The 26161-nt window shown below is 48.3% G+C and overlaps 1 protein-coding gene across 1 annotated transcript in view; it reads left to right on the top strand.

Annotated features, from left to right (window-relative positions):
• The window catches only part of CERCAM (cerebral endothelial cell adhesion molecule), a 188268-nt gene that overhangs the window by 9258 nt on the left and 152849 nt on the right, over positions 1-26161 (top strand). Inside the window, exon 2 of the mRNA XM_069236967.1 lies at positions 20117-20227. Within this exon, the coding sequence (XP_069093068.1) occupies positions 20117-20227 (111 nt within the window). The remainder of the gene's footprint in view (positions 1-20116; positions 20228-26161) is intronic.

Here is a 26161-nt window from a genome sequence, read left to right as displayed (position 1 = left end):
AAGCAACACAAGGGAGGGCGGGGGAGCAGAAGCAACACAAGGGAGGGCGGGGAGCAGAAGCAGCACAAGGGAGGGCGGGGGAGCAGAAGCAACACAAGGGAGGGCGGGGGAGCAGAAGTAACACAAGGGAGGGCGGGTGTGCTGAAGCAACACAAGGGAGGTCGGAGGAGCAGAAGCAACTCAAGGGAGGGCGGAGGAGCAGAAGCAACACAAGGGAGGGCTGAGGAGCAGAAGCAACACAAGGGAGGGTGGGGGAGCAGAAGCAACACAAGGGAGGGCTGGGGAGCAGAAGCAACACAAGGGAGGGTGGAGGAGCAGAAGCAACACAAGGGCAGGCGGGGAGCAGAAGCAACACAAGGGAGGGTCGGGGAGCAGAAGCAACACAAGGGAGGGTGGGAAGCAGAAGCAATACAAGGGAGGGTGGAGGAGCAGAAGCAACACAAGGGAGGGCGGAGGAGCAGAAGCAACACAAAGGAGGGCGGGGGAGCAGAAGCAACACAAAGGAGGGCGGGGGAGCAGAAGCAACGCAAGGGAGGGCGGGGAGCCAAAGCAGCACGAGGGAGGGCAGAGGAGCAGAAGCAACACGAGGGAGGGCGGAAGAGCAGAAGCAACACAAGGGGGGCAGTGGAGCAGAAGCAACACAAGGGAGGGCGGAGGAGGAGAAGCAACACAAGGGAGGGCGGGAGAGGTTAAGCAACACAAGGGAGGGCGGGAGAGGTTAAGCAACACAAGGGAGGGCGGTGGAGCAGAAGCAACACACGGGAGGGCGGGGGAGCCGAAGCAGCACAAGGAAGGGTGGAGGAGCAGAAGCAACACAAGAGAGGGTCAGGGGAGCAAAAGCAACATACAGGAGGGCTCGGGAGCAGAAGCAACACAAGGGAGGGCGAGGGAGCAGAAGCAACACAAGGGAGGGCAGGTCACTCCCCTTTTCTTTGTCCAGTTTCCTGCCAGAGCAGGGGTGAAGGGGTCCCTCAACTGGTTTAGACTGGTTTATGCAAGGAGGGCACCATCTGTGCCCTTCAAAGCATTTCAAGAGGCTGGGGGAGGCTACCCCTCCCCAGCCTTTAACACCTATTTCCAAAGGGAGAGGGTTTAGCACCCTGCTCTCAGAGGAAATGCTTTGTTCTGCATTCCTGGGACTGAGCTGCTCAGACCCCAGGAGGGCAGATCCCTGTCTGTGAGGTGGCAGCAGCTGTAGCTGCAGTGCAAGCCTCAGAGAGCTGGTTTGGCACTACTAAGGGTCCACGGTGGAGCCCCCAGGATGCATGGGATTGGCTCCCCAATAACATATTTGGACTGGGGGGGCAATTCCATGATCTTAGACATGTTACATGGCCATATTCGGAGTTACCATTGTGAAGCTACATAAAGGTATTGACCTATATGTAGTGCACACTTGTAATGGTGTCCACAAAGTCCGGAGTAATGGCCCTGAACTATGTGGTGGCACTTTTGCTAGTGCAAGGGTGCCCTCACACTTAGTAACTTTGCACCTAACCTTCAGCAAGTGAAGGTTAGACATATAGGTGACTTATAAGTTACTTAAGTGCAGTGAAAATGGCTGTGAAATAACATGTGCGTTATTTCACGCAGGCTGCAGTGGCAGTCCTGTGTAAGGGTTTGTCTGAGCTCCCTATGGGTGGCAAAAGAAATGCTGCAGCCCATATGGATTTCCTGGAACTCCAATGCCCTGGGTGCCTATGTACCATATACTAGGGACTTATAAGGGGGGACCGGTATGCCAATTGAAATTGGTAAATGAAGTCACTGGCCTACAGTGACATTTAAAAGCAGAGAGAGCATAATCACTGAGGTTCTGGTTAGCAGAGCCTCAGTGACACAGTTAGGCACTACACAGGCATACACATTAGGCCACAAACTATGAGCACTGGGTTCCTGGCTAGCAGGATCCTAGTGAGACAGGCAAAACACACTGACATATAGGTTTTTATCTAGGAGCACTTGGGTCATGGCTAGCAGGACCCCAGTGATACAGTAAAACACACTGACACACACAAACAGGTCAAAAGTGGAGGTAACCATGCTAGAAAGAGGCTACTTTCTCACACACTAAGCCCATGTAACATAGAGTGAAAAGAGCCTTTCATATGTATCACTAAACACACAAGCCCATGTAGCAAAGAGTGAAAAGACACTTTCATACATGTTACTAAACACACAAGCCCATATAACAGAGTAAAAGAGACTTCCATACGTGTACTGAACACACAAGTCCATGTATCATGCAGTGAAAGAGCCTTTCATATGTATCACTAAGCACAAGCCCATGTAACATAGAGTGAAAAGAGCCTTTCATACGTGTTACTAAACAAACAAGCCCATGAATCATGCAGTAAAGAGCCTTTCATATGTGTCACTAAACACACAAACCCATGAATCATGCAGTAAAGAGCCTTTCATATGTGTCACTAAACACACAAACCCATGAATCATGCAGTAAAGAGCCTTTCATATGTGTCACTAAACACACAAACCCATCTAACATAGAGTGAAAAGAGCCGTTCATACATGTTACTAAACAGATAAGCCCATGAATCATGCAGTAAAAAGCCTTTCATACGTGTCCATAAACACAAGCCCATGTAACAGAGTGAAAAGAGCCTTTCATACATGTTACTAAACACACAAGCCTATGTAACAGAGAGGGAAAACAGCCTTTCATATGTGTTACTAAACACACAAGCCCATGTATCATGCAGTGAGAGAGCCTTTCATACGTGTCACTAAACACACAAACCCATGTAACTTAGGGCCAGATGTAGAAAGCGTTTTGCATGGCACAAACTGCAAAATTCGCAGTTTGCGCCATGCAAAACGCGAATCGCGATGCACATTCCCATTTTGCGATCGGTACTGACTCGCAAAATGGGAATGCGACTCGCAAATAGGAAGGGGTGTTCCCTTCCTATTTGCGATTCACACCGCGATGCAGAATTGCTTTGTGACCATGAACGCGGTCGCAAAGCAATTCGCAGTTAGCACCCACGTCAAGTGGGTGCTAACTCCTTCGCAAAAGGGAAGGTGTCCCCATGGGGCCCCTTCACCTTTGTGAATGTCGCCAAAAATATTTTTTCAGAGCAGGCAGTGGTCCAATGGACCACTGCCTGCTCTGAAAAAACGAAACCAAATGGTTTCATTTTTTATTTTGTATTGCAACTCGTTTTCCTTTAAGGAAAACGGGCTGCAATACAAAAAAATAAAACTGCTTTATTGAAAAAGCAGTCACAGACATGGAGGTCTGCTGTCTCCAGCAGGCCACCATCCCTGTGAGTGCAGGGAATCGCAAGGGGGTCGCAAATTGCGACCCATCTCATTAATATTAATGAGGTGTGTCTTTGCGACCCCCTTGCGATTCGTAGAAGGTGTCTGAGACACCATTCTGCATACGATTTTGTGACTCGGAAATTCCGAGTCGCACCGACTCGCAGTTTCCAAGTCGCAAAATTGTATCTTGCTACATCTGGCCCATAGAGTGAAAAGAGCCTTTCATACATGTTACTAAACACACAAACCCATGTAACATAGAGTGAAAGAGCCTTTCATATGTGTCACTAAACACACAAGCCCATGTAATATAGAGTGAAAGAGCCTTTCATACATGTTACTAAACATACAAGCACATGTGACATAGTGAAAAGAGCCTTTCATGCATTTGACTAAACACACAAGTCCATTTAACAGAGAGAGCCTTTCAATCATGATACTAAACACACAAACCCATGCAACACAGTGAAAAGACAGATATTTTATCTAAGCACAACTGTCTTGCAGATGATTTAATGTACAAGCCTTGTGCTACCGTGCCTCTCCCATACCAGAGTACTTTTTAGGAGTAAACATTTATTAAATATTGAATTAAAGATGTGATCTATAGTTGGGCTGACCTGTGCACTTTCTGTCACGATAGGCCAACACATACACCTTCTAGCTTGATGGGTCAACCCTTGCCCTTTCTGTTATACACCAACCCTTGCCCCTTCTATCATGATAGGCCAACCCTTACACCGTCTGTTGTTATACACCAACCCTTGCCCCTTCTATCATGATCGGTCAACCCTTCCACCGTCTGCTGTTATACACCAACCCTTGCCCCTTCTATCATGATCGGTCAACCCTTCCACCGTCTGCTGTTATACACCAACCCTTGCCCCTTCTATCATGATCGGTCAACCCTTCCACCGTCTGTTGTTATACACCAACCTTTGCACCTTCTATCTTGATGGCTCACCCCTTGCACCTTTTATTGTTTTACACCAGCACTGGCACTTTCTATCGTGATAGGTCAACCCTTGCACCTTCTGTGTTATACACCAAGCCCAGCACCTTCTATCATGATAGGCCAACCCTTGCCTCTTCTATCATGATTGGTCCAACCCTTGCATCATCTGTTGTTATACACCAACCTTTGCACCTTCTGTCATGATAGCTCATCCATTGCCCCTTCTGTTATACACCAACCCTTGCCCCTTCTAACATGATATGTTACCCCTTCTATCATGATCGGTGTAGGAAAGTACCATCTTGCCTGGCATGTTACCCCCATTTTTCACTGTATATATGTTGTTTTAGTTGTATGTGTCACTGGGACCCTGCCAGCCAGGGCCCCAGTGCTCATAAGTGTGCCTGAAAGTGTTACCTGTGTAGTGACTGTCTCACTGAGGCTCTGCTAATCAGAACCTCAGTGGTTATGCTCTCTCATTTCTTTCCAAATTGTCACTAACAGGCTAGTGACCAATTTCACCAATGCACATTGGCATACTGGAACACCCTTATAATTCCCTAGTATATGGTACTAAGGTACCCAGGGTATTGGGGTTCCAGGAGATCCCTATGGGCTGCAGCATTTCTTTTGCCACCCATAGGGAGGTCTGACAATTCTTACACAGGCCTGCCACTGCAGCCTGAGTGAAATAACGTCCACGTTATTTGACAGCCATTTTACACTGCACTTAAGTAACTTATAAGTCACCTATATGTCTAACCTTCACCTGGTAAAGGTTAGGTGCAAAGTTAATTAGTGTGTGGGCACCCTGGCACTAGCCAAGGTGCCCCCACATTGTTCAGGGCAAATTCCCCGGACTTTGTGAGTGCGGGGACACCATTACACGCGTGCACTACACATAGGTCACTACCTATGTGTAGCTTCACAATGGTAACTCCGAATATGGCCATGTAACATGTCTATGATCATGGAATTGCCCCCTCTATGCCATCCTGGCATAGTTGGCACAATCCCATGATCCCACGGGTCTGTAGCACAGACCCTGATACTGCCAAACTGCCTTTTCAGGGGTTTCACTGCAGCTGCTGCTGCCGCCAACCCCTCAGACAGGTTTCTGCCCTCCTGGGGTCCAGCCAGGCCTGGCCCAGGATGGCAGAACAAAGGACTTCCTCAGAGAGAGGGTGTTACACCCTCTCCCTTTGGAAAAAGGTGTTAAGGCAGGGGAGGAGTAGCCTCCCCCAGCCTCTGGAAATGCTTTCATGGGCACAGATGGTGCCAATTTCTGCATAAGCCAGTCTACTCCGGTTCAGGGACCCCTCAGCCCTGCTCTGGCGCGAAACTGGACAAAGGAAAGGGGAGTGACCACTCCCCTGACCTGCACCTCCCCTGGGAGGTGCCCAGAGCTCCTCCAGTGTGCTCCAGACCTCTGCCATCTTGGAAACAGAGGTGCTGCTGGCACACTGGACTGCTCTGAGTGGCCAGGGCCAGCAGGTGACGTCAGAGACTCCTTCTGATAGGCTCCTTCAGGTGTTGCTAGCCTATCCTCTCTCCTAAGTAGCCAAACCCTCTTTTCTGGCTATTTAGGGTCTCTGCTCTGGGGAATTCCTTAGATAACGAATGCAAGAGCTCATCAGAGTTCCTCTGCATCTCTCTCTTCACCTTCTGCCAAGGAATCGACTGTTGACTGCGCTGGAAGCCTGCAAAACTGCAACAAAGTAGCGAAGACGACTACTGCAACTCTGTAACGCTGATCCTGCCGCCTTCTTGACTGTTTTCCTGGTGGTGCATGCTGTGGGGGTAGTCTGCCTCCTCTCTGCACTAGAAGCTCCGAAGAAATCTCCCGTGGGCCGACGGAATCGCCCCCCTGCAACCACAGGCACCAAAGAACTACGTCACCGGTCCCCTGGGTCTCCTCTCAGCACGACGAGCAAGGTCCCTTGAATCCAGCAACTCTGTCCAAGTGACTCCCACAGTCCAGTGACTCTTCAGTCCAAGTTTGGTGGAGGTAAGTCCTTGCCTCCCCACGCCAGACTGCATTGCTGGGAACCGCGTCTTTTGCAGCTACTCCGGCCTCTGTGCACTTCCGGCGGAAATCCTTTGTGCACAGCCAAGTCTGGGTCCACGGCACTCTAACCTGCATTGCACGACCTCCTAAGTTGTCCTCCGGCGGCGTGGGACTCCTTTGTGCAACTTCGGGTGAGCACCGTTTCACTCCACTTCGTAGTGCCTGTTCCGGCACTTCTGCAGGTGCTGCCTGCTTCTGAGAAGGCTTCTTGTCTTGCTGGGTGCCCCCTCTGTCCCCTGACGCAATTGGCGACAACCTGGTCCCTCCTGGGCCACAGCAGCATCCAAAAACCCTAACCGCACGATTTGCAGCTAGCAAGGCTTGTTGGCAGTCTTTCGGCGGGAAAGCACTTCTGCACGACTCTCCACGGCGTGGGACATCCATCCTCCAAAGGGGAAGTTTCTAGCCCTTGTCGTTCCTGCAGAATCCTCAGCTTCTACTGTCCAGTAGCAGCTTCTTTGCACCCACAGCTGGCATTTCCTGGGCATCTGCCCACTCTCGACTTGGTCGTGACTTTTGGACTTGGTCCCCTTGTTCCACAGGTACCCTCGTTTGGAAATCCATTGTTGTTGCATTGCTGGTTTGTGTCTTTCCTGCAGAATTCCCCTATCACGACTTCTGTGCTCTTTGGGGAACTTTAGTGCACTTTGCACTCACTTTTCAGGGTCTTGGGGTGGGCTATTTTTCTAACCCTCACTGTTTTCTTACAGTCCCAGCGACCCTCTACACGGTCACATAGGTTTGGGGTCCATTCGTGGTTCGCATTCCACTTTTGGAGTATATGGTTTGTGTTGCCCCTATCCCTATGTATCCCCATTGCATCCTATTGTAACTATACATTGTTTGCACTGTTTTCTAAGACTATACTGCATAGTTTTGGTATTGTGTACATATATCTTGTGTATATTTGCTGTCCTCATACTGAGGGTACTCACTGAGATACTTTGGCATATTGTCATAAAAATAAAGTACATTTATTTTTAGTATATCTGTGTATTTTGTTTTCTTATGATATTGTGCATATGACACTAGTGGTACTGTAGGAGCTTCACTCGTCTCCTAGTTCAGCCTTAGCTGCTCTGCTAAGCTACCATTATCTATCAGCCTAAGTTGCTAGACACCCTATACACTAATAAGAGATACCTGGGCCTGGTGCAAGGTGTAAGTACCCCTTGGCACTCACTACAAGCCAGTCCAGCCTCCTACATTGGTTGTGCAGCGGTGGGATAAGTGTTTTGTAACTACTTACCACTTTTGTCATTGTACTTTTCATAAGAGAAAAATATACAAAACAAGTTCAGTGTATGTACACCTAACCAAAAAGTTTAGCATTTCCTCTTTTCACTTCTTTTCTAAGTGCTGAAAAGTACCTCTAAACTTTCTAAAAGTTCTTAAAAAGTTGTAAAAGTTTTTTTCTGTCTTTCCAAAAGTTCTGAAAAACTTTTTTCTCACTTTTTCTATCACTTAAACAATTTCTAAAATGTCTGGTACACGCCAAACTGTTGATCTGTCCAAACTTGCTTATGATCACCTTAGCTGGAAAGGAGCAAGGAGTCTCTGCATAGAAAGAGGTTTAAGTGTAGGGAAGAATCCCCCTAGAGAATTGTTGGTTAACATGCTTGTTGAACAGGATAAGGCCAGAGGTGGCACTTCTGTTGAAAAGTTAGCTGATGGTTCCCAATCTGATCCTGGGTACCCCTAGCAAAAGATTTAGAAGGGAAACTTCCTAGCCTGCCCATTAGCAGACAACCTAGCATAGCTGGTACTGATGTAGAGTCACACCATACAGATAGTGTGGTCTCTCATCACAGTAAGAGTGTTTCTTCTCATCATAGTAGAAGTGCTGTTTCTGTTAGCCAAGCTGTTAGGGTGCCATCTGTTAGGAACAGGTCTCCTTCTGTTCATTCTCACCATACTTCTGTTTCTAGGCATATCCCTCCCATCCACCCTGATGACAGAGTGTTAGAAAGGGAGCTCAATAGATTGAGAGTGGAGGAATCCAGGCTGAAGCTCAAGAAGCAACAGCTGGATTTAGATAGGCAGTCCTTAGAAATTGAAAGAGAACGACAGAAAATTGGGTTGGAAACCCATGGTGGCAGCAGCAGTATTCCCGATAGTCATCCTGCAAGAGAGCATGATTCTAGGAATCTGCACAAGATAGTTCCCCCTTATAAGGAGGGGGATGATATTAACAAGTGGTTTGCTTCACTTGAGAGGGCCTGTGTTGTACAGGATGCCCCTCAAAGGCAGTGGGCTGCTATCCTATGGCTATCATTTAGTGGAAAGGGTAGGGATAGGCTCCTTACTGAAAAAGAAAGTGATGCCAATAATTTTGCAGTTCTTAAGAATGCACTCCTAGATGGTTATGGCTTAACCACTGAACAGTACAGGATGAAGTTCAGAGAAACCAAAAAGGAGTCTTCACAAGACTGGGTAGACTTTGTTGACCATTCAGTGAAGGCCTTGGAGGGGTGGTTACATGGCAGTAAAGTTACTGATTATGAAAGCCTGTATAACTTAATCCTGAGAGAGCATATTCTTAATAATTGTGTGTCTGATTTGTTGCACCAGTACTTGGTGGACTCTGATCTGACCTCTCCCCAAGAATTGGGAAAGAAGGCAGACAAATGGGTCAGAACAAGGGTGAACAGAAAAGTTCATACAGGGGGTGACAAAGATGGCAATAAGAAGAAGGATGGTAAGTCTTCTGACAAGGATGGGGACAAATCTAAAAATGAATCTTCATCAGGCCCACAAAAACACTCTGGTGGGGGTGGTGGGCCCAAATCCTCTTCTAATCAAAACAAAGAAAAGAAACCATGGTGCTATTTATGTAAAATAAAAGGCCATTGGACAACAGATCCCAGTTGTCCAAAGAAAAGCACCAAGCCTCCTACCACTACAACCCCTACTGCTACACCTAGTGTCCCTACTAATAGCAGTGGTGGTGGGAGCAAACCTACTAATAGCCAATCCAAGGGAGTAGCTGGGCTCACTATTGGTAACTTAGTTGGGGTTGGTCTGATTAGGGAGACCACAGAGGCTGTGTTAGTCTCTGAGGGGGCTATTGATTTAGCCACCTTGGTTGCTTGTTCCCTTAACATGGATAAGTACAAGCAACTACCCCTAATAAATGGTGTTGAGGTTCAGGCCTACAGGGACACAGGTGCCAGTGTTACAATGGTAATAGAGAAACTGGTCCACCCTGAACAATACCTACTTGGTCACCAGTACCAAGTAACCGATGCTCATAACAACACCCTTAGCCCACCCCATGGCTGTTGTGAATCTCAACTGGGGGGCGGGGGGGTTACTGGCCCAAAGAAAGTTGTGGTTGCCTCAGATTTACCTGTAGACTGTCTATTAGGAAATGATTTAGAGACATCAGCTTGGGCAGAAGTGGAGTTGGAGGCTCATGCAGCAATGCTGGGCATTCCAGGGCATATTTTTGCTTTGACCAGGGCTCAGGCCAAAAAGCAAAAAGGACAGGGTGACTTGGATCCTGGAACAATGGACCAAGTGCTCCCTAAAGCAAGGGCTAGTAGAAGTAAGTCACTACCTACTATCTCTCCCTCTACAGTGGATTCTACTTCTGAGGAAGAAGAATTTCCACCCTGTGCAGAACCTACACCAGAGGAGCTGGAAGCAGACACTTCTGAGCTTTTGGGTGAAGGGGGGCCTGCCAGGGAGGAGCTGAGTGTGGCACAGCATACCTGTCCCACACTAGAGGGTCTAAGGCAGCAAGCTGTCAAACAAGCAAATGGGGATGTCAGTGACTCTCACAGAGTTTACTGGGAGGACAACCTCTTGTACACTGAACCAAGGGATCCAAAACCTGGAGCTGCCAGGAGATTGGCGATTCCTCAGGAGTACAGAAAGTTCATCCTAACTCTTGCCCACGACATTCCCTTGGCTGGACATTTGGGGCAAATGAAAACTTGGGACAGGCTTGTTCCCCTGTTTCATTGGCCTAGAATGTCAGAGGACACAAAGGAATTTTGTAAGTCCTGTGAAACCTGTCAAGCCAGTGGCAAGACAGGTGGCACTCCAAAGGCACCCCTTATTCCACTGCCTGTGGTTGGGGTCCCCTTTGAAAGGGGAGGGGTTGACATAGTTGGCCCCCTTGACCCTCCTACTGCTTCAGGCAATAGGTTTATCTTGGTGGTAGTGGACCATGCCACCAGAGATCCTGAAGCTATTCCTCTAAGGACCACTACAGCTCCTGCAGTGGCAAAGGCCCTCCTGGGAATCTTATCCAGGGTGGGCTTCCCAAAAGAGGTGGTATAAGACAGAGGAAGCAATTTCATGTCTGCTTACTTAAAGGCCATGTGGAAGGAGTGTGGTGTGACATACAAGTTCACCACACCCTATCATCCACAAACAAATGGACTGGTAGAGAGACTTAACAAAACTCTCAAAGGCAGGATTATGGGACTCCCTGAAAAACTCCGCAGGAGATGGGATATCCTTTTACCATGCCTCCTTTTTGCTTACAGGGAGGTACCCCAAAAAGGAGTGGGCTTCAGCCCCTTTGAACTCCTCTTTGGTCACCCTGTGAGAGGTCCTCTAACACTTGTTAAGGAGGGTTGGGATCAACCTTTAAAAGCTCCAAAGCAAGACATAGTGGACTATGTACTTGGCCTCAGATCAAGGATGGCTGAGTACATGAAAAAGGCCAGTAAAAACCTTCAGGCCAGCCAAGAGCTCCAAAAGCAATGGCATGACCAGAAGGCTGTTTTGGTTCAGTACCAACCAGGGTAGAAAGTGTGGGTCTTGGAGCCTGTGGCCCCAAGAGCACTCCAAGATAAATGGAGTGGACCCCACATAATTGTTGAAAAGAAGGGTGAAGTCACCTACTTAGTTGACTTAGGCACTGCCAGGAGTCCCCTTAGGGTGCTCCATGTCATTCGCCTGAAACCCTACTATGACAGGGCTGATCTCACCCTGCTCATGGCAACTGATGAGGGACAGGAAGAAGAGAGTGACCCTCTCCCTGATCTCTTCTCTTCCACAGAACAAGATGCTCTAGTGGAAGGTGTTGTACTGGCAGATTGTCTTAATGCTGAGCAGAAAGACCACTGCATAAATCTCCTGGGTCAGTTTTCTGAACTCTTCTCTACTGTGCCAGGTACCACTTCTTGGTGTGAGCACACTATAGATACTGGAGACAGCTTGCCTGTCAAAAGTAAGATCTATAGGCAGCCTGACCATGTCAGAGACTGCATAAAGCAAGAGGTGCAGAAAATGTTAGAACTAGGAGTGGTTGAGCACTTTGAAAGTCCATGTGCTTCTCCTGTGGTACTTGTACCAAAACCTCATTCCAAAGATGGAAAGAAGGAAATGCGGTTTTGTGTAGACTAAAGAGGTCTCAACCAGGTAACCAAAACTGATGCTCACCCTATACCCAGGGCAGATGAGCTCATAGATACACTGGCATCTACCAAGTATCTAAGCACTTTTGATTTGACTGCAGGGTATTAGCAGATCAAGTTATCAGAAGATGCAAAAGCAAAAACTGCATTTTCAACCATTGGAGGCCATTACCAATTCACAGTAATGCCTTTTGGATTGAAAAATGCACCTGCCACTTTTCAGAGGTTGGTGAACACAGTCCTGCAAGGGCTGGAAGCTTTTAGTGCATCATATCTAGATGATATAGCTGTCTTTAGCTCCAGTTGGGATGATCACCTGGTCCACCTATGGAAGGTTTTGGAGGCCCTGCAAAAGGCAGGCCTCACTATCAAGGCTTCAAAATGCCAGATAGGGCAGGGGAAGGTGGTTTATCTGGGACACCTAGTTGGTGGGGAACAGATTGCACCACTTCAGGGGAAAATCCAAACAATTATTGATTGGGTTCCCCCTACTACTCAGACTCAGGTGAGAGCCTTTTTAGGCCTCACTGGGTACTATAGGAGGTTCATAAAGAACTATGGCTCCATTGCAGCCCCTCTTAATGACCTCACTTCAAAGAAAATGCCTAAGAAGTTATTATGGACAGCTAACTGTCAGAAAGCTTTTGAGGAGCTGAAGCAGGTCATGTGCACTGCACCTGTCCTGAAAAGCCCCTGTTACTCTAAAAAATTCTATGTCCAAACTGATGCATCTGAATTAGGGGTAGGGGCAGTCTTATCACAACTTAATTCTGAGGGCCAGGATCAACCTGTTGCTTTTATCAGCAGGAGGTTGACCCCTAGAGAAAAGCGTTGGTCTGCCATAGAGAGGGAGGCCTTTGCTGTGGTCTGGGCACTGAAGAAGTTGAGGCCATACCTGTTTGGCACTCACTTCATTGTTCAGACAGACCACAAACCTCTACTTTGGCTAAAACAAATGAAAGGTGAAAATCCTAAATTGTTGAGGTGGTCCATATGCCTACAGGGAATGGACTATACAGTGGAACATAGACCTGGGAGAGCCCACTCCAATGCAGATGAACTCTCCAGATATTTCCACTTAGACATTGAAGACCCATCAGGTAATGACTAGTCTTATTGTCCTTCGTTTGGGGGGGGGGGGTTGTGTAGGAAAGTACCATCTTGCCTGGCATGTTACCCCCATTTTTCACTGTATATATGTTGTTTTAGTTGTATGTGTCACTGGGACCCTGCCAGCCAGGGCCCCAGTGCTCATAAGTGTGCCTGAATGTGTTACCTGTGTTATGACTAACTGTCTCTCTGAGGCCCTGCTATCCAGAACCTCAGTGGTTATGCTCTCTCATTTCTTTCCAAATTGTCACTAACAGGCTAGTGACCAATTTCACCAATGCACATTGGCATACTGGAACACCCTTATAATTCCCTAGTATATGGTACTGAGGTACCCAGGGTATTGGGGTTCCAGGAGATCCCTATGGGCTGCAGCATTTATTTTGCCACCCATAGGGAGCTCTGACAATTCTTACACAGGCCTGCCACTGCAGCCTGAGTGAAATAACGTCCACGTTATTTCACAGCCATTTATCACTGCACTTAAGTAACTTATAAGTCACCTATATGTCTAACCTTTACCTGGTAATGGTTAGGTGCAAAGTTACTTAGTGTGTGGGCACCCTGGCACTAGCCAAGGTGCCCCCACATCGCTCAGGGCAAATTCCCCGGACTTTGTGAGTGCGGGGACACCATTACACGTGTGCACTACACATAGGTCACTACCTATGTGTAGCTTCACAATGGTAACTCCGAATATGGCCATGTAACATGTCTATGATCATGGAATTGCCCCCTCTATGCCATCCTGGCATAGTTGGCACAATCCCATGATCCCACGGGTCTGTAGCACAGACCCTGGTACTGCCAAACTGCCTTTTCAGGGGTTTCACTGCAGCTGCTGCTGCTGCCAACCCCTCAGACAGGTTTCTGCCGTCCTGGGGTCCAGCCAGGCTTGGCCCAGGATGGCAGAACAAAGGACTTCCTCAGAGAGAGGGTGTTACACCCTCTCCCTTTGGAAAAAGGTGTTAAGGCAGGGGAGGAGTAGCCTCCCCCAGCCTCTGGAAATGCTTTCATGGTGCCCATTTCTGCATAAGCCAGTCTACACCGGTTCAGGGACCCCTCAGCCCTGCTCTGGCGTGAAACTGGACAAAGGAAAGGGGAGTGACCACTCCCCTGACCTGCACCTCCCCTGGGAGGTGCCCAGAGCTCCTCCAGTGTGCTCCAGACCTCTGCCATCTTGGAAACAGAGGTGCTGCTGGCACACTGGACTGCTCTGAGTGGCCAGTGCCACCAGGTGACGTCAGAGACTCCTTCTGATAGGCTCCTTCAGGTGTTGCTAGCCTATCCTCTCTCCTAAGTAGCCAAACCCTCTTTTCTGGCTATTTAGGATCTCTGCTCTGGGGAATTCCTTAGATAACGAATGCAAGAGCTCATCAGAGTTCCTCTGCATCTCTCTCTTCACCTTCTGCCAAGGAATTGACTGCTGACCGCGCTGGAAGCCTGCAAAACTGCAACAAAGTAGCGAAGACAACTACTGCAACTCTGTAACGCTGATCCTGCCGCCTTCTCAACTGTTTTCCTGGTGGTGCATGCTGTGGGGGTAGTCTGCCTCCTCTCTGCACTAGAAGCTCAGAAGAAATCTCCCGTGGGCCGACGGAATCGTCCCCCTGCAACCGCAGGCACCAAAGAACTGCATCACCGGTCCCCTGGGTCTCCTCTCAGCACGACGAGCGCGGTCCCTTGAATCCAGCAACTCTGTCCAAGTGACTCCCACAGTCCAGTGACTCTTCAGTCCAAGTTTGGTGGAGGTAAGTCCTTGCCTCCCCACGCCAGACTGCATTGCTGGGAACCGCGTCTTTTGCAGCTACTCCGGCCTCTGTGCACTTCCGGTGGAAATCCTTTGTGCACAGCCAAGCCTGGGTCCACGGCACTCTAACCTGCATTGCACGACCTCCTAAGTTGTCCTCTGGCGGCGTGGGACTCCTTTGTGCAACTTCGGGTGAGCACTGTTTCACTCCACTTCATAGTGCCTGTTCCGGCACTTCTGCGGGTGCTGCCTGCTTCTGAGAAGGCTTCTTGTCTTGCTGGGCGCCCCCTCTGTCCCCTGACGCAATTGGCGACATCCTGGTCTCTCCTGGGCCACAGCAGCATCCAAAAACCCTAACCGCACGATTTGCAGCTAGCAAGGCTTGTTGGCAGTCTTTCGGCAGGAAAGCACTTCTGCACGACTCTCCACGGCGTGGGACATCCATCCTCCAAAGGGGAAGTTTCTAGCCCTTGTCGTTCCTGCAGAATCCTCAGCTTCTACTGTCCAGTAGCAGCTGCTTTGCACCCACAGCTGGCATTTCCTGGGCATCTGCCCACTCTCGACTTGGTCGTGACTTTTGGACTTGGTCCCCTTGTTCCACAGGTACCCTCGTTTGGAAATCCATTGTTGTTGCATTGCTGGTTTGTGTCTTTCCTGCAGAATTCCCCTATCACGACTTCTGTGCTCTTTGGGGAACTTTAGTGCACTTTGCACTCACTTTTCAGGGTCTTGGGGTGGGCTATTTTTCTAACCCTCACTGTTTTCTTACAGTTCCAGCGACCCTCTACAAGGTCACATAGGTTTGGGCTCCATTCGTGGTTCTCATTCCACTTTTGGAGTATATGGTTTTTGTTGCCCCTATCCCTATGTGTCCCCATTGCATCCTATTGTAACTACACATTGTTTGCACTGTTTTCTAAGACTATACTGCATATTTTTGGTATTGTGTACATATATCTTGTGTATATTTGCTATCCTCATACTGAGGGTACTCACTGAGATACTTTGGCATATTGTCATAAAAATAAAGTACCTTTATTTTTAGTATATCTGTGTATTGTGTTTTCTTATGATATTGTGCATATGACACTAGTGGTACTGTAGGAGCTTCACTCGTCTCCTAGTTCAGCCTAAGCTGCTCTGCTAAGCTACCATTATCTATCAGCCTATGCTGCTGGACACTCTATACACTAATAAGGGATGCCTGGTGCAAGGTGTAAGTACCCCTTGGTACTCACTATAAGCCAGTCCAGCCTCCTACAATCGGTCAACCCTTGCACCTTCTATCATGATAGGTAAACCCTTGCACCTTCTGTTGTAATACACCAACCTTTGCTCCGTCTATCATAAAAGGTCAACCCTTGCCTCTTCTATCATGATCAGTCAACCCTTGCACCTTCTGTTGTTATACATCAACCTTTGCACCTTCTATCATGATAGCACATCCCTTGCACATTTTATTGTTTTAGGCCAGCACTGGCACCTTCTATCATGATAGGTCAACCCTTTCCCCTTCTATTATGATAGGTCAACCCTTGCACCTTCTATTGTTATACACCAACCCTTGCACCTTCTGTTGTTATACATCAACCTTTGCACCTTCTATCATGATAGCACATCCCTTGCACATTTTATTGTTATACACCAACCCTTGCACCTTCTGTCATGATAGGTCAACCCTTACACCTTCTGTTATAAACCAACCCTTGCCCCTTCTATCATCATAAGTCAACCCTTGCTCTTTCTAGCATGATTGGTCAACCCTTGCACCTTCTATCATGATAGGTGAACCCTTGCACTGTCTATTGTTATACATCAACACTTGCCCCTTCTATCATGACAGGTCACCCCTTGCACCTTCTATCATGATGGGTCAACTCTTTCATATTCTGGTATGCACCACCCCGGCACCTTCTATCATGACAGGTCAACCCTTGCCCCTTCTGTTACTATACACCAATCCTTGCACCTTCTGTCATGATAGGTCAACCCGTGCCCCTTCCATTATACACCAACCCTTGCATCTTTTGTTTTTATACACTAACCTGTACACTTCAAGGCCTCTTCTATCGAGACAGTCCAGCTGATGCACCTTCAGTTATCATAGACCAACCAAGGAACATTCGCTGAAGTTTTGTAAGTTCATGCATCTTGTGATGCGATAGGTCAATCCCAGAACTGTACATTGTGACAGAAGAACCAGTGCAGTGAATGTATGACTGAACCATGAACACCAAGGAGCTTTGTTTCAAACGTCGGGTCGGATCAGTGGGACTCCCCAGGACAGGAGATGTGTATAGAACATGCCCAAGGTCTTGAGTACATCTTGGAACACAGTCATGAGAAGTATTAAGGAATAGACTCCAACACGGCACTTCCCAGATCCAGCCATCCTCCGAGGTGCATGTGTAAAGAAGATGCAGACGAGTCAGAAAGGCTATTCAGAGACCCATGGCAACTGTGCAGGAGCTACAAGCCTTTGTGAGGAGGACTGGTCAAAGTGTGGCTATCAATATCCCAGCACATCCGAGAGCTGGCCTCCACGGTGGGGTGGCAGAAAGAAAGCAGTCACTCAACAAAGCCCCACTTGAGTCCCATTTCAATCATTCCGAACACTCTGGAGGTTTTCAAGCCATGGAGCAAAAGGTTTTGTGCTTTAATGAATCTAAAACAAAATCTTGTAGTTTGAGTGGAAAACGTTACGTTTGGTATTAACTCAACAAAGCATGTTGCCCTCAGAACACTGGGCCTCCTGTGAAGCTTGCTGGTGTCATCTTGTTAGGGGGATGTTTCTCATTGGTGGGACCAGAGCACCTCAGGACCTGTTAACCTGCCCTGTCAGTGAGCAATGGGCCTGTCGCCAGCAGGGGGGCTCCCTGGCCCTAAGGGACCCTCTGTCTGTTGCTTAACCCTCTTCAGTCTGACCCACCACAAAGCATCATTGGATGTCCTGGGGGAGCCCTACAATTCACCTCCGCAGCCTGGACTCTCTATCCCCCTTATTTGAGGTACCATGTGGATGTAGCAAATAAAAAGTGGACCCCAGTGTAGCTGTGGCCAATCTGTCCCATAGGCTCCATACACACATCCTGTACACAGACAGAAAGGTGCACACATGTGACATTCATGTCATCCAGGGATGGGTGAAAGGCTTGGTTGCAGGGGATGGCAGGACAATATACCAAAAGGTGGGAAAGGCTAGTAGGTAACTCTTCCAGGTAAGGACAGGTAAGCAGACCTGCTTTGCCCTCTGGATCCCAGCGAGCTAATGGTGGTCAGACTCTGTGGAGAGGGTGCCCATTAAATGCCCCTTCAGACTGCTCTGAGTCTCAGTCCATCTTACATTGGCCTCCAGAGCACACACATGACCGTTGGGTATGCTGTGGGGGGTCACACATCTACAGCTCAAGGTTCTTTCCAACCACACAGGGAATTTGTCTCTGTCCCATCCGTCTATTAATTATTTGCTTTGTCCTATTTACTGCAGGTAATGCTGCATATCAATGATTTTCTTTGTTTGGCACCAGCAAATATCCCTTTGGAGTAAACAATATTCTTTTGAAGGCCTTTTTATCAGTGTTTTCAGGACTCCACTGTTAATCGGTTTGTCTTTGAGATGTTGACATTTGTAAAGTATTCTTCCTTTTCACAGCAATTGCGTCACAGCAATTGCATCATATCCAGTCAAAGTTACTCGTCAAGCAAATTCTCTCTCAGGCTCCTAGGGTGGGAATTCGAATATACCAAGATCTCCTAGGGCGGGGACTAGAATAGATCAATATCTCCTGGGTGGGAACTAGAATAAACCAATGTCTCCAGGGTGGGATCTAGAAAAGACCAATATCTCAAGGGTGGGAACTAGAAGAGACCAATATCTCCAGGGTGGGAACTAGAATAAACCAATGCCTCCAGGGTGGGATCTAGAAAAGACCAATATCTCCAGGGTGGGATCTAGAAAAGACCAATATCTCCAGGGTGGGAACTAGAAGAGACCAATATCTCCAGGGTGGGAACTAGAAGAGACCAATATCTCCAGGGTGGGAACTAGAATAAACCAATGTCTCCAGGGTGGGATCTAGAAGAAACCAATATCTCCAGGGTGGGAATTAAAAGAGACCAATATCTCCAGGGTGGGACCTAGAAGAGACCAATTTCTCTGAGGGTTGGAACTAGAAGAGAAAAATATCTCCAGGGTGGGAACTAGAAGAGACCATTATCTCTGAGGGTTGGAACTAAAAGAGATTAATATCTCCAGGGTGGGAACTACAATGAACCATTGGCTCCAGGGTGGGATCTAGAAGAGACCCATATCTCCAGGGTGGGAACTAGAAGAAACCAATATCTCCAGGGTGGAAACTAGAAGAGATCAATATCTCCCTGGGCGGGAACTAGAAGGGACCAATATTTCTGGGTTGGAACTAGAATAGGCCAATATCTCCAGGGTGGGAACTAGAAGAGACCCATATCTCTAAGGGTTGGAACTAGAAGATATTAATATCTCCAGGGTGGGAACTAGAAGATACCAGTATCTCCAGGGTGGGTACTAGAAGAGACCAATATCTCCTAGGGTGGGAACTAGAATAAACCAATATCTCCTAGGGTGGCGACTAGAAGAGACAAATATCTCCTAGGACGGGAACTAGGATAAACCTATATCTCCAAGTTGGTAACTAGAAGAGACCAATATCTCTGAGGGTTGTAACTAGAAGAGATTATTATCTCCTAGGGTAGGATATTCCCTCTGTGGTCTTCTCTGTGGTGTGTGTAAGCGTAGGTAGCCTGTGTCCCCCTAAATGTTGTCCTATACGTCTCCAGTGTAGGATGGACACCAAGAAGATAAGTTTCCTCCTAAGGGGATGTATTTATAGGGTGGGAACCAGAATAAGCCAGTATCTCCAGGGTGAAAACTAGAAGAGACCAATACCTCCTAGGGTGGTAGCTAGAATAAACCAATATCTCCTGGGGTGGGAAAGAGAACAGACCAATATCTCCCAGGGTGGGAACTAGAATAGATCAGTATCTCCTAGTGTGGGAACTAGAATAGACTAATATCTCTCAGGATGGGAACCAGAATAGACCAAATGTCCTAGGTTGGGAACTAGAAGAGACCAATAGCTCCCAGAGTGGGAACTAGAATAGACCAGTATCTCCCAGGGTGGGATCTAGAATAGGCCAATATCTCCTAGGGTGGAACTAGAACAGGCCAATATATCTCAGGATGGGAACTGGAATAGACCAATATTTCCTAGGGTGGGAACTAGAAGAGACTAATACCTCCCAGGGTGGGAACCAGAATAGGCCAATATCTCCTAGGGTGGGAACTAGAATAGACCAATATCTCCCAGGGTGGGAACGAGAATAGACCAATATCTTCTATCTCCTTGAGGGGTGTGAAATGGACGATAGTTGGCCTGGTTGTGTACATCTGCAGAAGGGTTTTTTAAGGAGCTATGTGCTATGTTCCAGCCGGGGGGACCACAAGGGCCAGCTCTAAGGTTGCTGTGTTATTAGAGACAAGAGAAGGGGGCAAGGGTCATCTTTGACAATGACTTCAGTGTCTTGTCCTTCCATTGCAGGTGTGCCACCGACCACAACGTGGACAACACCAGTGAGATCCTGCAGGAGTGGCTGAAGGCTGTTCAGAAGGATTACCACGCTGTGGAGTGGCTGAACCAGGAGGAGCCCAGGTGAGCCTGTTCACACCTGCTGTGGTCGTGTGAGAGGAGGATAGTACATGTGGAATACATGTGAGAGGAGGACAGTACATATGGAATGCAGCGGGCTCCAGAATGTCCCCTCTGTGGTCTTCTCTGTGGTGTGTGTAAGCGTAGGTAGCCTGCGTCCCCCTAAATATTGTCCTATACATCTCCAGTGTAGGATGGACATGTAGAAGAGAAGTGTCATCCTGAGGGGATGTATTCATGCCTTTCTCAGCTGAGCGGGTGACATAGAGCTGGAGAGGGACTCTGTCTGTGTGTGTATGTATATACACTTGTATGTGCATCATCAGACTCTTCCAGCTGTCATGCAGAGACCAGAAGACCCCAGTGATCTGTGGTGTCTCCTCTACCAGACGTCCTTGGCCGTGTTCTTCTGGCAGCTCTACTTCATTCATAGGTCACCTCCCATTGACACCCTCATGCACCATCCACAAACCTCCCCTTTCTTAGAATATCTACTCTACAAAGCTTCAACACTGGTTTGATCATCCTTCTGTTTATGGATGTGCCTGGGGTGTGTTATTGTTGGCGGCAAGTAGAGCCATTGGTAGGGGACGGTGCTGATCTTCAGGTGTGAGGTTAGCATGGAGGTGTGGTGGTGTGTGGTCGGTGTAGCAGAGCTGGACTCCTTTCTGTGTAGCTGTACTGCGCTGCTCAGGGTGTGAACTTGAGGACTGTGGTGCAGTACTGGTTTGGGGGGAGACGCCGTCTTTCAAATGACTATTGACACCATAAGCGTGTGAAAAAGGTGCTTTAACAAGTCGGGTGAGCATCACATTATTGGCAACCTTGGCAAAAGCCCTACAGACTAAACTTAAGAACCTCACTAATGCAGAGTATTCCTGAACGTCCTCTCCCCCCCCCCTTAAAACTCTCCCCCTTATTTACACCCTGCCCTCCCAGGGACCTCTTTCTCTTTCACTTACACAACTGTTCCAGCCAATGTGGCCTCTTTCCCTGAAAATGACTGTAAACTCCCTGACCTGCCCCACGCTTATCCACGGGTACCGTACGGAAACCCTCCCTGATCAGTCGTTCCCTACATTGAACAACCTGCCACCAGAAAAATCTTATCCAGGAATGTTTGTGCCAGTCCCCCAAACCTGTAACTTACCTGAGTCTTACTGAGCTCCAACAGCTTTTCCCCCAACCCTCACCCAATACTTGTCGTAATTGAAGCGAATGCAGCTCCAGGAGCACTTCTGACAGATGTGCCCCATCATCCCAGAGGAGCTCTTCAGTCTGATACTTGAAGTCCTCTTGCACCATCCTGATCACGAGCTCCTCCCTACAGAAGTGACGCAGCTCTCGGTTAACCTTCCTCCTCTCTGTCTACTGTGCTCTCCTTGTACGCAGCTCTACATCCCTCCTAGGCCCCAGTTCTGTCCACACTCACTCTGGACCTGACCAGCAGTCACTTCATTTCTTTAAGATGCTTCCTTACCTCGCTAGGTAGGCCGAGCCCCTTCACTTCCATCAGGTCATCCTCACCAGTGAAGCATCAAAACATCTGGACAACCCCAACATTTCTGAAGTTTGTTCAATGTGTGAAATAGATCTTTCCAGCTCATGCCACCCTTTCCAGACTACTTTATCTGCACTTTCGGTGCACCCTTCCAACATCTGTTGTCCCAACTCTCTCATCGAAGGCTCATAGCCCCAGAACATCTTCCTGTAAAGGACCATTCTAGATATTTTTCCAAGCTATGGACACCGGTGATAACTTTTTTTTCAACCTTGTCCATAATGAATTTAACAACATCATTGAGTCTATCATCCATTCACCACTGCAGATCTCTTCTATATGCTCCCATGCACTTGATTTCCAGCTAAGCCTGCTGATATGTGTGTCTCGAAGATGGTGCCAAAGAACATTCAGCCAAATTCAGCAACCTGCACCTCTGACTTCCCGTAGCTCCTCCGGCATGGTGTATTCTCCCTGTCTGCCTCCGGTGCATGCCACAGAATCTCCTCCACTGTGAATGAGATTGCATCTGCAATATCATTGTTGACTCCTGGGACGTGCATTGCACGGAAGGTCACAGTATAAGTCAAGCAAATGAGCACAAACACCCTCAATAGATGTAGCATTCTAGGGCCTGATTCACAAAGGTAAACCTACACTTTCTTGTAAGTTTACAATTGTTTCCTATTCACAAAGGAATTTACAAGTAGTATCTTTACGAGTGCGGAGTCTCCACACATAAAAAGATATATGGTTTTTATGTGTAGAGTTTCTGCAAAGATACTACTCATAAACCCCTTTGTGAATAGCAAACAATCATAAACTTGCACAAAAGTGTAAGTTTACCTTTGTGAATCTGGCCCCAAGTATCTCTTGTGGACTGTCTGATCATAGTGTCCACCACTCCTCGTTATCAAGATTAAAAGAAGCTTTCTTATTCTGAAATTGATCCCTCACACTCTACACAATCACCAATACAGGGAAAAAAAACTCTAGAATTCTGTGGTGCCCGCAATACTGCCACACATCTGCCCATTTTCCAAACAGCACTTTTCTTGCCAATATGGGCCAAAACCTTGCCCGCCTGCTGCATCCAGAAATCTGAATGGACTATTCCTTCTCCTTGTAGGAGGCTGGCCTGGTTTGTAGTGGTACCAAGGGGTACTTACACTCTGCATCAGGTCCAGTTATCCCTTATTAGTGTATAGGGTGTCTAGCAGCTTAGGCTGATAGAAAAGGTAGCTTAGCAGAGCAGCTTAGGCTGAACTAGGAGACGAGTGAAGCTCCTACAGTACCACTAGTGTCATATGCACAATATCATAAGAAAACACAATACACAGATATACTAAAAATAAAGGTACTTTATTTTTATGACAATATGCCAAAGTATCTCAGTGAGTACCCTCAGTATGAGGATAGCAAATATACACAAGATATATGTACACAATACCAAAATATGCAGTAATAGCAATAGAAAACAGTGCAAACAATGTATAGCCACAATAGAATGCAATGGGGGCACATAGGGATAGGGCCAACACAAACCATATACTCTAGAAGTGGAATGCGAACCACGAATGGACCCCAAACCTATGTGACCTTGTAGAGGGTCGCTGGGACTGTAAGAAAACAGTGAGGGTTAGAAAAATAGCCCACCCCAAGACCCTGAAAAGTGGGTGCAAAGTGCACCTAAGTTCCCCAAAGAGCACAGAAGTTGTGATAGGGGAATTCTGCAAGGAAGACCAACACCAGCAATGCAACAACGATGGATTTCCAGACGAGAGTACCTGTGGAACAAGGGGACCAAGTCCAAAAGTCACGATCAAGTCAGGAGTGGGCAGATGCCCAGGAAATGCCAGCTGTGGGTGCAAAGAAGCTGCCACCGGATGGTAGAAGCTGTGGATTCTGCAAGAACGAAGAGGACTAGGAACTTCCCCTTTGGAGGATGGATGTCCCACGTCGTGAAGAAGCTTTCCGTGCAGAAAGACCGCAAACAAGCCTTGCTAGCTGCAAGGGTCGCGGTTAGGGTTTTTGGATGCTGCTGTGGCCCAGGAGGGCACAGGATGTCACCAATTGCGTGAGGAGACAGAGGGGGCGTCCAGCAAGACAAAGAGCCCACTCAGAAGCAAGCAGCACCCGCAGAAGTGCCGGAACAGGCACTACGAAGAAGAGTGAACCGGAGCTCACCCGAAGTCACAAAGGAGGGTCCCACGACACCGGAGGACAACTCAGGAGGTCGTGCAATGCAGGTTAGAGTGCCGCGGACCCCGGCTTGGCTGTGCACAAAGGAAATCCTCGGTGAGTGCACAGGAGCCGGAGTAGCTGCAAAACACGTGGATCCCAGCAATGCAGTCTAGCGTGGGGAGGCAAGGACTTACCTCCACCAAACTTGGACTGAAGAGTCACTGGACTGTGGGAGTCACTTGGACAGAGTTGCTGAGTTCAAGGGACCTTTCTCGTCGTGCTGAGAGGAGACCCAGAGGACCGGTGATGCAGTTCTTTGGTGCCTGCGGTTGCAGGGGGAAGATTCCGTCGACCCACAGGAGATTTCTTCGGAGCTTCTAGTGCGGAGAGGAGGCAGACTACCCCCACAGCATGCACCACCAGGAAAACAGTCGAGAAGGCGGCCAGATCAGCGTTACAAGGTCGCTGTAGTCGTCTTTGCTACTTTGTTGCAGTTTTGCAGGCTTCCAGAGCAGTCAGCGGTCGATTCCTTGGCAGAAGGTGAAGAGAGAGATGCAGAGGAACTCTGATGAGCTCTTGCATTCGTTATCTAAAGAATTCCCCAAAGCAGAGACCCTAAATAGCCAGAAAAGGAGGTTTGGCTACTTAGGAGAGAGGATAGGCTAGCAACACCTGGAGGAGCCTATCAGAAGGAGTCTCTGACGTCACCTGCTGGCACTGGCCACTCAGAGCAGTCCAGTGTGCCAGCAGCACCTCTGTTTCCAAGATGGCAGAGGTCTGGAGCACACTGGAGGAGCTCTGGGCACCTCCCAGGGGAGGTGCAGGTCAGGGGAGTGGTCACTCCCCTTTCCTTTGTCCAGTTTCGCGCCAGAGCAGGGCTGGGGGATCCCTGAACCGGTGCAGACTGGCTTATGCAGAGATGGGCACCCTTTGTGCCCATCAAAGCATTTCCAGAGGCTGGGGGAGGCTACTCCTCCCCAGCCCTGACACCTTTTTCCAAAGGGAGAGGTTGTAACACCCTCTCTCTGAGGAAGTCCTTTGTTCTGCTTTCCTGGGCCAAGCCTGGCTGGACCCCAGGAGGGCAGAAACCTGTCTGAGGGGTTGGCAGCAGCTGCAGTGAAACCCCGGGAAAGGTAGTTTGGCAGTACCCGGGTCTGAGCTAGAGACTCGGGGGATCATGGAATTGTCTCCCCAATGCCAGAATGGCATTGGGGTGACAATTCCATGATCTTAGACATGTTACATGGCCATGTTCGGAGTTACCATTGTGACGCTATACATATGTCGTGACATATGTATAGTCCACACGTGTAATGGTGTCCCCGCACTCACAAAGTCTGGGGAATTTGCCCTGAACAATGTGGGGGCACTTTGGCTAGTGCCAGGGTGCCCACACATTAAGTAACTTAGCACCCAACCTTTACCAGGTAAGGGTTAGACATATAGGTGACTTATAAGTTACTTAAGTGCAGTGGTAAATGGCTGTGAAATAACGTGGACGTTGTTTCACTCAGGCTGCAAGGGCAGGCCTGTGTAAGAATTGTCAGAGCTCCCTATGGGTGGCAAAAGAAATGCTGCAGCCCATAGGGATCTCCTGGAACCCCAATACCCTGGGTACCTGAGTACCATACACTAGGGAATTATAAAGGTGTTCCAGTATGCCAATGTAAATTGGTGAAATTGGTCACTAGCCTGTTAGTGACAATTTGGAAAGAAATGAGAGAGCATAACCACTGAGGTTCTGGTTAGCAGAGCCTCAGTGAGACAGTTAGTCATCACACAGGGAACACGTACAGGGCACACTTATGAGCACTGGGGCCCTGGCTGGCAGGGTCCCAGTGACACATACAACTAAAACAACATTTATACAGTGAAATAATGGGGTAACATGCCAGGCAAGATGGTACTTTCCTACACAACCCACCCCCCCCCCCCCCAAACTAAGGACAATAAGACTAGCCATGACCTGATGAGTCTTTATTGTCTAAGTGGAAATATCTGGAGAGTCCATCTGCATTGGAGTGGGTACTCCCAGGTCTATGTTCCACTGTATAGTCCATTCCCTGTAGGGATATGGACCACCTCAACAATTTAGGGTTTTCACCTTTCATTTGTTTTAGCCAAAGTAGAGGTTTGTGGTCTGTCTGAACAATGAAGTGAGTGCCAAACAGGTATGGCCTCAACTTCTTCAGTGCCCAGACCACAGCAAAGGCCTCCCTCTCTATGGCAGACCAACGCTTTTCTCTAGGGGT

Source organism: Pleurodeles waltl, chromosome 6 (genome assembly GCF_031143425.1).
Source record: "Pleurodeles waltl isolate 20211129_DDA chromosome 6, aPleWal1.hap1.20221129, whole genome shotgun sequence".
NCBI classification, from domain to species: domain Eukaryota; kingdom Metazoa; phylum Chordata; class Amphibia; order Caudata; family Salamandridae; genus Pleurodeles; species Pleurodeles waltl.
The sequence above is the reverse complement of the archived record's forward strand: the minus strand, read 5'-3'. Positions and strand labels throughout refer to the sequence as shown.